A 12,762-nucleotide genomic window follows, 5' to 3' on the forward strand; every position below is an offset into this window, starting at 1 on the left:
TGCTGGATAATTTTTGTGGGTTAATGGTGCTGCCATTGGTACTATGACATTCCATGATTCTGGTGTGGAAACAGTTGATTCATCAGAGTGGGATTTGCATACTAATTATAATATGGATAATTATTGTATTTAAAAGGAGTATGCTGACATGTTGGTACCTTTTATCCTTCCCATATACCTTAGAAATACTTATTATTTATAAATTTTTTTTTCAATAATAAATGTTGCAAAGCTGAACTTCCTCATATATCGGTGGCTTGGACTTAAAGTGGAGATGGTGATAAAAAATAATTTAAGCATCTGTTGTTTATTCATATTTACCTCTTAACCATAATGGTTAACCACAGCACAGTTTCTTGAGATAACACTTTATGGCACGGAAGCACCTGGTTTGTATGTAGAGATTGCAAAATCATATTGTTGTGCATAGCATCTCTGCTATAAATTAGACCCAAGGATAGTGGGATGTGGCCACCTAATGCTTCCTGATCTGTATGTGACATATGGTGCTCTGTTAGCCTTTTCTCTTTTTTTATCACTCTGCTTCCTGAAAATCTTACCCCAAAAAACTTTATTAATCTTTCTTTATTGACAAAAATCCATATTTCTGTTTCACCTTGTTTTCTGCAGGCAGCATCATTAAAAATCAAATGAGAATGGCCTTTAGCAATCTGACATCAAAGGCTATACTACTGTATGATGAATGGATTAAAGATGCCGGTGAGTCATTTAAATCTAAAACTTACTAACTCCCAATAATTTTGAATAGCAATATGTAGCTATGCTGGTGTGCTGTTTATCAACTTAGAAGCAGCTTTGTGAATATTTGTAAGACTTGCTAGGTAACCTATTAACATGACGGTTTAGGTTCTGCATTTTAAATTAGAAAGTAAACAAAACTCAGGTAGTTTATGGAATTAAAGTCAGTAAATAAAGTGCAGACAGTGATTCTCCTGTTAGTATCTCTGGTTGCCTGAATATATAGTTTGAGTTTTTCCTATGGTGCTAAATGTATAGTTTTAACTCTCTTTCATTACCAAACAATTGCATTTTATCAGTTAATTAATGCACATTGCATTACTGCATTTTGCTTTTGCAAAATGAAAAAAAAAAATCCAAGCCCTGATAAGTTTCAGTATTTTGAAATTAATCCTCAGAGTAATTAACTCTGTAACAGTGGTAATTTGAAAAGAGATGTTTTTCTCTTGTTGCAGTTAGTAAGGGATATTAATCCCAATTCGATATTATGTTGCAACTCCCTTATTCTGTTTGCTTACCAAAAGCTGATAGAGAAGACCTCAATTTTGGGGTGAAGACCCATCAGTCTCAGTGTTTCTCACTGTGGTAGACAGATAGTGACAGGGATTAGCTAATTCCTGGAAAAAAATTGAGAAGTGGTCAAGGTTTGATAGATAAGACTACTGATTTATCTTTTCTAGCATAGCTGAGCACCACTTTTCTTGTTCCATAAAAGCAGAGCCTGTAAGTGAGCAGGGAGTTTAATTAGTATGACAGACAGGGTGAAGTAGATTCAGATGGAGCGAGCACTTCTGCTGCAGTGTCCATGCCTCCAGACCCTGAGTTGTCTCCATGCCCAACAGTGTTTGTATTTGGCATTTTGTATCATAGTCTTAGTGGTGGAACATGGTTTTCTCAGGATCGGGCTGGGAAGAACAGCGGAAAAGGTTTGGTAGGAGCAGGGCAAGGGTAGATATAATAAAAACAATCAGTTGTGAAGAGATGGTGGTTCTCCTGCAGCACACTTGAGCAGATTCCTCATGCTGTGGGTCACAGACCTCCTTGGTCTGTGGGCAGCAGCACTGGCACATCACAAGCTTTGAGCAGCATTATAAAGTGCTCTCCTCCTCAATCTGTTTTACACTTCCAGTGGCTGTTAACCACATCAGAAGGTCTCATGGGTGAAAGGTTGCTTGAATGCTGTGGGTTGAAAATTCGCTGACTTGAAACATTTGGCTATGAATTAAACACTTGACAAAAATAACAGTAGTATAATTTTACCCTTAAAATACAGCAGGAAACCATGAAAGCAGCAGTTTACTGAGTCAGTAGTTAAGTTTGGGATCATTCTGAACCAAATCTTCCAAAAGTCAGTGTAAAAAAATAATTAAAGAAAATAAAAATTACATGAGGTTTGTGTCAGTTCACCTGCTTATGGAGAAATATGTCAGTCTTTGGTGATCTGGGACTCTGTAATGAACCACAAAAGGGTGCAGTGAAATCATGGTGATGCTCAGATGAAATACCTGCCAGCCTCATCTGCAGGGAGAGGGAGTGGGGTGTGCTTACAACGAGGTGCCTCTGCAACACAGCTCTCTGGAATAACTGTGAAATAACTTGCAACATTTGCTTGTTGTATTATAACTTCCTTGTCATATGAAAGTGTGTGCTTTGTTGTGCTGTAAAGACAGAAAATCATGTCACTCGTGAGTCTGTGTCTCCTTTTCATGATATGTGAAGAAAGAAGCGCTGAATTCTACATGGGTTAAATCATGTTATCTAGTCTGTATAGATTTGAGGTGAATGGACTCTCAAACATGATTAGTGACAGAAAAACCTAGACCATCAGGAATTAAATACTTTTCTGTAGCTGCTTTAGTAAGTACTATAGACATGTGATTTTTTTTTTCTCCCTCTACCCTCTCTAGATCCAAGATTGGAAGGCTGGCCACTCATGTCTTCACCTTTTCCAACAACTTTTATCATTGGAACCTATGTTTATTTTGTCACTTCATTGGGACCCAAACTCATGGAAAATAAAAAACCTTTTGAACTCAGGCAGATCATGACGTTTTATAATTTTAGTGTGGTAGCCCTCTCTTTATATATGACTTATGAAGTAAGTACTATGTTTGTAATGTATTCATATATTTCATGTCTTCAACAACTAACTTTGAATAAATTTATTAATATAATTCCTATGCTGCAATTCTCAAAAAGAATATTATTGTCATGGCAGTAATTATCATCCTCCAAGCTGTACGCGAAACTTGTAATTCTTGGACAAAGAGAATAAGTCATATCCAGAAAGAGAGAACATGAAACATTTTGTGTTATTATATATAATTTAAAAAGTTTAAAGCTTTCATCATTTAAATTCTTTGTACTGTAGCAGGTAAAGCAGACAATATGCTTTTCTTAGTATTTTGTAATTGTTTCTGTCCTACTACGTGATAATGTGACAGCCTGCCCTTAAGGGGAAGGAGCAACAACTGATGTTTCAAACACTGTATAGAGCATGTCTACTATGAAATAATCTTCAGTTAGATCTGCCTTTTAAACGACAGAAATCAATGACAGAGGTTAACAAAATCTAATTCAAGGCATTTTTGTCCTTTAAATGAACAAACAAAACCCCTCTAAACAAAAAACCTCCAACCTCTGCCCCCTGCTTTCCCCCCTAAGCCCAAATTATTAGTATCTTTAACATTGATTTTCCCCACAGCCCCAAAATAGCAAATTCTCCTTTTTTTCAAAAGCAATGTTGAGATTTTGCTGCTGTTGGGCTTTACTTGTTTGTTGGGATTTGGTGGGCTTTGGTGGGTTTTTTTGAAGTGTAGCTATTTGTTGATGGTATTGTGTGAATGACAGCCTTACACATTTGCTTGGGGAAGCATCACTGTGCACAGTACTCGCGCTGTGTGTGACTCCCAGGCTGTGTGACTATTTCAGCAAACTAGTAATAAAAAGCTGACAGACTATTGTGCTAAATTGCAGGATATGTTCCTGTTAGCTTAATTTGCATGAATTTTATCATGAGTTACAGTGAACTACCTGACATTTCTTCTAAGCTCTCTAAAGGAACTGCAGCAGCAGCTACTTTGTGTCATGACTGTTGTATGGAAAGTGGTGGGCAAGATGAACACTTTTGCTATTTAGACTTTTTTTTTTAATTGCTGAATTTCCTTTTGGAATTTGGTTCCAAGTTTGGTTTTGGTTATAAACCTCATAAAAAACCAAAAAAAAAAAAAAAAAAAAAGCCCACAAAGAAACAACAGAAGAAAAAATTAAACTTCTGTTAGTGTCTGACACTGGCACAGTATTCAATAAGTCTGCTGTCAAAAGTTCCATGTTACAATTTCATGAAAGAGTCCATGGACAGAGTGTAACCAATTGAATTTCTACTATTGTCTGGTGGTCAGCAAGAAGCTGATTCTTTCCCTTTTTGAAACCAAGTCATTTGGTGTGTATTTTAATGCTGGTGTTCTGAAGTAACCTGTTTTTTTAAGCAATCAGTTCTTTCAGGAAGTTAAAAGGACTAAAGCCTGCTTCAGTTAGGAGAGGTGAAGCTCTTACCATGCATGGTGATAATGAGAAGCATCCTGAGGATATAAAATACAGATGTCATACTGGCAGTAGAATAAGCCAACTACAATACTAATATTGTTGCTCTTGTCCAAACTTCAATATATTCCAAGAGAAAAGATTATATTATCTTTGGCACATATAGTCCTTTGGTCACGTGCTCTCAGTTGTAGCTTCTCATCACTCATATGAGTGGAAAACTAATTGAATCATGAAGTTTAACTAAGCAGAATTTTAGAGACTATGGTATTAAATATACATCATGCATATTGATTTGTTCCTTGTCTTTAATGATAATTAGAAATGGTTGTGCTGGTTTTATTAGAGTATTAAGATGCTGTGTTGTATTCTTTTTAGTATTAGATAGTTAGCTGTGATAGCAATTTTCAAAATAATTGTATTTGGTTTTGCAGTCTTACTTGCACAGTAAGTTGTTTTTTAACACTGGTTTTGAGATGCATCTCTTTCTTCTCTTCAGTTACTAAAGCTGAAATAATGGGTGTAGGAAGAAAATTCTTGTCTATGGGTGTGGTCCTGGAATTAGAAATTCATAAATCTGCAACAGCAAAGGATTTTTGTGGTAGCTATCCCAGACACAGGTAGATGATTGACAAAGTTGCTGATTTAAGGTGTTTTTAATATTGTTGTCCCCCTCCTGCTTAGTGCTGCAAAAGTAATCCAAAATTAATGAACTTTTCAAAAGATGTAAAGTTAATCTTTGCCCTTTTTTTCCTCCAGTTTCTTATGTCAGGCTGGGCCACAGGATACTCATTCCGGTGTGATATCGTTGACTACTCAAGGTCACCAACAGCTCTAAGAGTAAGTTGCCAAAGACAAAGGTGAATTGTTATCATAGAACAATAGAATGGTTTGGGTTGGAAGTGACCTTGGAGATCATCTAGTTCCAACGGCCCTGATATAAGCAAGGACAACTTCCACTAGACCAGATTGTTCAAAGTAGTATGTTACACATTTACTTTATTTTGAGAAATGCTTTTTGAACAGCCTGCTTTTTGAATGCACTGTTGTAGAGTGCAATGCACTAAATGGAAATACCTTCTTGCATAATGTAGAGCACGTGTTAGCCAACCAACCCATCCCTCCAGTTGAGAGAAAGAAAGAGGCAAGGAATTCACTGGCTTGTTTTTGTTGGTTTTAAAAGTTTAAAAATTAAAAGTTAAAACTTAAAAGTTAAGTTTAAAAATTTTGTGTTTTTAAAGAAAAACCAATCAAACTATACATTTAAATATTTCTGTTAACCTTGGAACATCACTTGGCCCAATACTTTCCTTTATAGAGATACTCATTTGTCCTGCTATGACTTTTATGGTTTGACAATTTGATTTTTATTCTTGCAGATGGTGCGAACTTGTTGGCTTTACTTCTTTTCCAAGTTCATTGAATTACTAGACACTGTAAGTATTTGTAGCCTAATAAAAGAAGTGGCTCTGTTTCCTTTTCACAGCAGAACTGGTGCTGTTCAGGGCTGAGGATATAAGTTGATTTCTATTTAGTCTTCCAGTCTTCAATTACTAGAATACCATCATGATGTTTACCTGTATTATCTCTTTGTATCTCCTTGTCTTTTTACACTGTTCTTCCTTCATTATCAGGAAAAATGTTAATGAGGGAACAACACACCTTTAAATTTTCAGGAAGTCTGGATATCTTGTCTGTTTAACAGCTGAGTACACTAATCTGTTATGCTATGGCAATGTTTGTCTCAACATTGCAGATAAAAACCAGTTGATCCTGCTGAATATTTTTTCACATCATCTTCAGATTTTATCTTCCCCATTCATATCATCAGCTCTGAATGCAGGACAAAATTGCCATACCTACTTGCTCTAAATTCCTGAGATTATCTTGAGTGTTGTGACTATAGGGATGTTTGATGTCAGGCTGGCACTCTAACCTGTTTAAAGTGAAGTCTGAGCAGCAATGCATTGAAGCAGAATGCAGACCTCACTCACCAGCAGCCATTTTCCCAAGACTGACTGAGGTATTTTCAAACCAGCTTCTGAGTGTTGGAATTAGCTGTAGTTTTTGCCTTATTGTTTGGGGCACAATAGTGATGGTTCAGGAGCTGACTCATGAGCAGTGAGGATGTTCTACATCATCTGAGCAAAGCTGGCTGACTTTTCATCTGCAAATGTTCATGATTCAACACTGGGAGATCTTACTGACTAAACCAAATGGAATGGTAATGGAGGTGTCAGGAGTGATAAAACTGGAAAATCCTGACAAGTATATTCCTCTATTTGCCTTTATTCCCATTCCCCACAGGTTATAGTGCTCCTTTTTAATTAGTCCCGAGCCTGATTTTTAAAAAAATTTGTTTGAATACAGACAACTAGGTACCTGTTTCTCATCAGCTTTTTTTGTTTTACTGCCAAAGTAATTTCTTAGCTGTATTTAAATCAGCTGATTCCAAATGTTTTCTCTCGCACACCAGACTTCTTTTCTTCTGTGTTTGCTTGCTTGCCATCTGATACTATCCTTTCCATGACCTGACTTCTTACGGGTTTTTTTGCTGTGTTCCCTTAACATTTCCCTTGATGCCTGTACTTTAAAATGAGGCCTGTCAATAAAATTTAAGAATTCCTACATATATTCTGTACAATTTAAATGTTTTCCAATGGTAGCTAAGTTAGAGTTCATAATAGAGTGCTATTTCTCTAACATAGTATTTTCTACTGTTAGTCCTTCAGGTAATTTTCTCAAATGGCTTTTCATTAATAGTTCAGGGGACTTAAAATCTGATACTTCTCAATCCAAGCAAGTCCATCTTGCACATGCGTAGGTGATGGCTCAGCCTTTGACATTTGGTTTCAAACCTTGCCTTGGCTTTTGAGATCTCACAAGTGGATTTTACTTATTGGTTTTAATTTTTTTTTTGAAAACTGGTTTGCATAGCCAGACAGTCACTCAGGTTTCCTTCTTCTCCCAACACTGTAGCTGTGAAGAACTTTTAAATGTAGTGAGCAACCAGCACTGATGTATACATTTTTCTTTAAATATGTTGGACTTGATTATCTTCTGTAACATTCTGTTCATTAAAAATCTGTTTCAGATATTTTTTGTGCTGCGTAAGAAAAACAACCAAGTTACATTCCTGCATGTCTTTCATCATTCTATCATGCCATGGACCTGGTGGTTTGGAGTCAAATTTGCTGCAGGTATGGAGAGAGAGTGGAGTTGAGGTTGAACATATCTTCTGGTAGTGAAAGTTACCTATGGAAGACACACAAAAAAAAGAATTAAACACCTTGGAAACATCAGTGTTTTTAAATTTAGACTTCTGCAATATTTTTTGGAACAACTGAGATCACCATAATTATTTAAATGGGTGGGGATTACTCATTTTTCCTATTTGACAGCATTTTGTTCAGTGTTGATTTCTTATGGGAAGAAGAGGTGCAGAGAAGAGAGTTGAGTACAAGCAAAAAACATTATTAGATGAAAAAGAGAAGTCACTGAAAAATGCTAGGGGAGATACATGAAACAAATAACTGTTGAAACTGCTTCAGAACCATTTTGCCCCCTATGATGTTAGAACTGTGTTGGAGAGGAGGACTATGTTCATTTTTTTTTCCTATTTGAGAAATTATTCAGTCTTTGTTGCAGTTTCTTTAACTGGCTTTAGGTAGCATATGTGGGATTTATTTACACCTGATACTTTAGTTTTCACAAAACTATAGAAATATTTTTCTGGACCTTTTTTATTAAAGAAACATATTTGAATTGTTTTGAATTTTAATTCTTTGGCCACTCTCAGCTTACCTTCACTTGTTCCTTTCCTGCTCGGTGTGTCTGCATGCATTTTCCTATGCCACATTATCAGTGGCATATCAACTTGCCATGAAAATAGTCTGAAAAGCACAGAGTGGAGAAATGCACAGGCATTTATTAATCCATTTCTGGGACAGCTTAGGCTTTTTTAGGAGTTTCTACTGAGAAATAGTGGGGTTTCATACATGTTTACCTAAAAATATGTTTTGTGTTTTTTCTTTTTTTGTACCAGAAAATTAGTGATGAATTGGTGAAGCAGTTATTCTATTGTTTTTCAGTCTGATCTGTTAGTGTCTATTTTTTGTCTGTTTTTTTTTTCTGGAGTGGTCCAGAAAGCACTCCAGAAAATTGGTACATCTTTTGAACCTTTCCAGTGTGCAGCTTTTCCTTCTTGGCTATACCTCTGTTGTATCTGTTGCATTTCTGTTATTAGGAAAGTGGTGGATTGATTATGTATTTCTCAAATCTTGCTAAGTGAGTGGTATTAAGTTAATAATAAAACTGTGAATAGTTGTCTCAGCATACACCCCAGTGTGTTTATAGGTCTGTAAAGAGAAACCTGCAGCAAATAACAGTCCTTCCTCTTCAACCTTGAAAATTTTCCACTTATAGGTGATTAACTTTCTCCTTTATATCTGGACGTTGGATCAGTATACCAGCTAAGGGCTTCTGGTTTTGCATCAGATTCAAATTTCCCATGTGATAATTTGACAAATACTTTCAGCAAAGTGTATAAGAATTATTTTGCCCTCTGCTAGTAATAGTGCCTCATATTTATGCAGAGCTGTGTGTATTCCAAGAACTCTATTGCTTATCTTTACATTTATCTTTCCAAATACTGTTGTTTGATAAGTTTAATTTTTTTTCCAAGAATTTCAGTCCTGCTGATGTTTACATTGTATTCAGTTTCATCAGTGCTCGTCCTTCTAAACAGCAGCATCTGTAAAGTTTTCAGTATGTTTGTAAAAAACCCAACAGTTATGGATGGAGATGCTGTTTTTTCTCTGATCTGATATAAACAGAGAATTATAAAATGATGCTTAGTGTTGCTTTTTGGAGCATATTTTTGTACTGTTGTGTAGGTTCCTTTTTTCTCTGCTTTAGCTATTTATTTTTTCTTCTGCATATTCACTGCACAAGCCAAAAAAAGTACGCATATTTGAACTGTAAGAACATTCAAATTATTTTTAAAAATACAAATAGCTAAGTTTCAAAGAAAGTTTGCAATCACAGCTGGAGGAGTTATGCCTTCTCAAGCTGGAAGATTAGTGTGAGCTACTAAAAACACAAGAAGTTTTATTTTTAATTTGAATGATTCTAAATGGGAAAATGGCACTCTTTTTCTCACTAAATGTCTCCTTCTATGTCATCTTATTTTCGTTTTGATGATCATTGTTTTCATGTCCATGTTTCTTTTAAAAATACTTTGCTGTCTGCTGCTTCTTGGATCACTTTTACCTTTTTGTATTCATTAAAATAAAGCTACTTTGAGCAGGATCATGTAGCTCCATGGTTAATCCAATGAAAAAGGGAGTGTTTCCTTACCTGTTCTTTGAAATGCTCATGTACTAACAGTTCGTCATAAATTTACCCCAGAATGGGCTCTACTTAAGTTTCCCTTTCACTGTAAGTATGTTTTGAGATTTACAGTGGATCTGTGAGACACTTGTCCATGATTATGAAAACTTACTGTCTGAAACTGTATTTCATTCCCTGTGAATCTGCAAATCTGGATTGAGAAGAGACTTACTACTTATCCTCTACAACTTTTTGAAGTTCATCATGATGTCTAGAAAGGAGGCAAAAACCAGGAGCAGTGCTTTCTACCAACTTTTCTGTGTCTCTATCAAATAAATGTTTTAATAAAAAATTATAAAAAAATGAAGTCAAAGAACAAAAAATTCCACTAAAATGTTTTTACAGGTAATTAGATCAGCTGGGTTTTACTGCTGTTTTGGGATTGCTTAGATAAACCTTTTCTGAGACAAAAAAGTGATGTGATCCATCAGAACTGTTATCAACCCAATTCAAGTAAAATACCTTGAGGGTTAGTCAAAGTCTAGGTTTTGTGGTACATGTTTTTCATATCCTGGCTCAAAACAATCTGCTAGGACCTCCATGGCTTTTTAACTACCTCCTGTAATACTACTACTATGTTTTGTTTTTCTACAGGTGGTTTAGGAACATTTCATGCTTTGCTGAACTGTATTGTGCATGTTGTCATGTACACTTACTATGGAATCTGTTCTTTGGGACCAGCTTATCATAAATATTTGTGGTGGAAAAAGTACATGACAACTATACAACTTGTGAGTAACTGTCTTTGATACAAGCACCTCTCAAAAACCTGCTTGCAGCTAACATGGATTAAAAGCAATACATTTGTCCTTTCAGTTATGCCCACGTGTGGAGCTTACAGTTGGTATAATATATGTGTTTAGAAAATTTACTTCTCTTTAATGCTCTCTCCAGAGCATTAAAACCCACTCTTGCACTGTGGGTATATTAAGTGTATATTAAGGGTTTTATCTACTTTATGTCACTTTCAGAAGGTTGCTCTTCTGAGTGCTTTTGCATGCCCACCTCATTTAATAGGTGGATTTTCAATATTCAGTTTCTGCCTAAACAATTGGCTTAGAATGAGCAAAGATGCTGATAGAGGAGGTAAAGGAGTGCCCTGTCTGCTTGCACCAGGGCTGGTTTTGGTAGAATAGCTAATGTAACCATGTGCAACTCCGAACAGTGTAGCCTGAATATTTATAATTTGGTCTTTTTGACCTAGAGGCACTACCAGTGTACTATTAACTTGGGAGTTCATGTGGAGTGTATTTTTGTCACATACTAGTGTGCAGGGGAGGTGGGAATTATTGTTCCCTAACCCTGTAATGGTTACATTTTTTTTTTTCCTGGCTAATTTTTCTAAAGGAGCCTCCCATTTGTCACTGTACAAACACTGTCTGCCTCCTTCCTTTTTATCTGAACTGGCCAGGGTAGAATCCTATTCTCCTACTATGAGTTTCTTAGTTTGTCCCAGAACTTGTCTTCTTTTATTACGTAAACCTGGTTTATTTTGGGGAGATGGGCTATAAAGGTGCATCTCTGTCATATTAAGGACTTGTACTATTGCTCCTTGCTTTCCACCCACTCCACCCCTACTATCTGTTTTTCAGCAAACAAGCTATGCTGAAATTTTTTAAACTTCTGTAGTAAGGTTGTAATTTATTTTAAAAATACTTATTTTCTTCACCTTTTTCCTCCAGGTCCAATTTATTATGATTACAGTCCACATAGGACAAATCTACATCATGGATGATTGTCCATACCAGTATCCAATTTTCATGTTTATTATCTGGCTTTATGGCTCCATGTTTTTAGTCTTGTTTCTCCACTTCTGGTACCACGCTTACACGAAGGGACAAAGACTGCCAAAAATGGCAAGAAATGGCATCAGCAAAGATCAGTGAAACAAATTAGTGTCTCTAAAACCCAAGAAATGTATCTGTCAAAGGGGAAACTTGCACTACTTGACAATCAAGACATTTAGGTGCGCACACTACATGGTGTATATTTTGTATGTTTTCTTCCAAAACAGAATTTGTATTTTTACCGTAAGTTATTTGGGATTCAGAACATGGGAGTGGGGAAGAACTGTGGATCTCTGATTAAAAAACAAAAAGAGGTCTCTATCTAGAAAATGCACAAAAATAAAGATAATTGGAAAAACTAAAATGTGTATGACAAGTACTGAGTACTTTGAACACACTTTGAGGGGGATAAAAAATACTTCACTTTAAATGTTGTAAGTTGCTAAGACTGTCAGCTGCATTTTATTATAAGAATGATTCTTCAGTAAGTACTGTTTTTAGAATCTAAGGCATATTAATATAGTTAATACATAAATATTGTTACATCTGTTTATAAACTGTATTACTTTAAAGGAAGGATTGTATGTTAATCTGTCAAGACAGCGTTTCATTTGAAGATCACAGATTTTTGGATATACTGTCTTTTACTAGGAGAACTGAATTCATTTCATGTTCTACTCAGTTGAACATTATCGTAAATGTTGGAAAGCTACTAATATGGGGATTATCTGAATTGTCTTGTAGCATACTGATCAAAACATCTTACTGATTTGTTCACTGTAGTAGCCAAATATACTTATTATTCAATGTGTCTATGGATATACTTTAAATTGGTAGCCTGTGTTGTTTGTGAAGTGGGGCTAGGAGGATTATGGAATCTTTTAATTCAATAGCCAAAATCTTAGTAGTCAAACAAAATGTAAAAAAAAAATTGATTTAGTGATTTAAATCTGAAATGTTGCCTACCATGATTGTACTGTGCTCTACGTTCTTCCATTTCCATTATCTATTGAAATACATGTCTAGAAAGAGTTTGTGTCATTGTGGTTTTTTTTTTTTTTTATTATTACAGCTTCTTTTTATCAGCTCAAGGTTAAAGTTACTCCAGTTACCATGTCTGGAACAAGGCAAAAAAATATGTGATGTTCTCTGAGCTTCTGAAAGTGGGGCAGGCAGTGGTGACTGGGCATTGCTCCACTCTGTGTAGAATTACCCAGTATGTTGTTTTCCAAGGTTAGGCAGATTGTTAGGGTCACTCACATTTGTGTAGAAATCAAAGGAA

General features: G+C 35.7%; 1 protein-coding gene across 3 annotated transcripts in view; it reads left to right on the forward strand.

Moving 5' to 3' along the window:
- The window catches only part of ELOVL7 (ELOVL fatty acid elongase 7), a 31,374-nt gene extending 18,863 nt beyond the window's left edge, over nt 1–12,511 (forward strand). For 2 of the 3 annotated variants that reach the window (XM_054003174.1, XM_054003173.1), the window contains 7 exons: nt 631–720; nt 2,667–2,857; nt 5,062–5,142; nt 5,682–5,738; nt 7,397–7,502; nt 10,288–10,424; nt 11,376–12,511. In XM_054003174.1, coding sequence (XP_053859149.1) covers nt 651–720; nt 2,667–2,857; nt 5,062–5,142; nt 5,682–5,738; nt 7,397–7,502; nt 10,288–10,424; nt 11,376–11,579 — 846 coding nt within the window. In that variant the 5' untranslated portion in view covers nt 631–650 and the 3' untranslated portion in view covers nt 11,580–12,511. Of the gene's footprint in view, nt 1–630; nt 721–2,666; nt 2,858–4,801; nt 4,923–5,061; nt 5,143–5,681; nt 5,739–7,396; nt 7,503–10,287; nt 10,425–11,375 lie in introns of those variants that run through there. The other variant, XM_054003176.1, reaches the window with a different exon arrangement.
- The last annotated feature ends 251 nt before the right edge of the window (nt 12,512–12,762 follow it).

Source organism: Vidua macroura, chromosome Z (assembly GCF_024509145.1).
Source record: "Vidua macroura isolate BioBank_ID:100142 chromosome Z, ASM2450914v1, whole genome shotgun sequence".
Classification (NCBI taxonomy): Eukaryota; Metazoa; Chordata; class Aves; order Passeriformes; family Viduidae; genus Vidua; species Vidua macroura.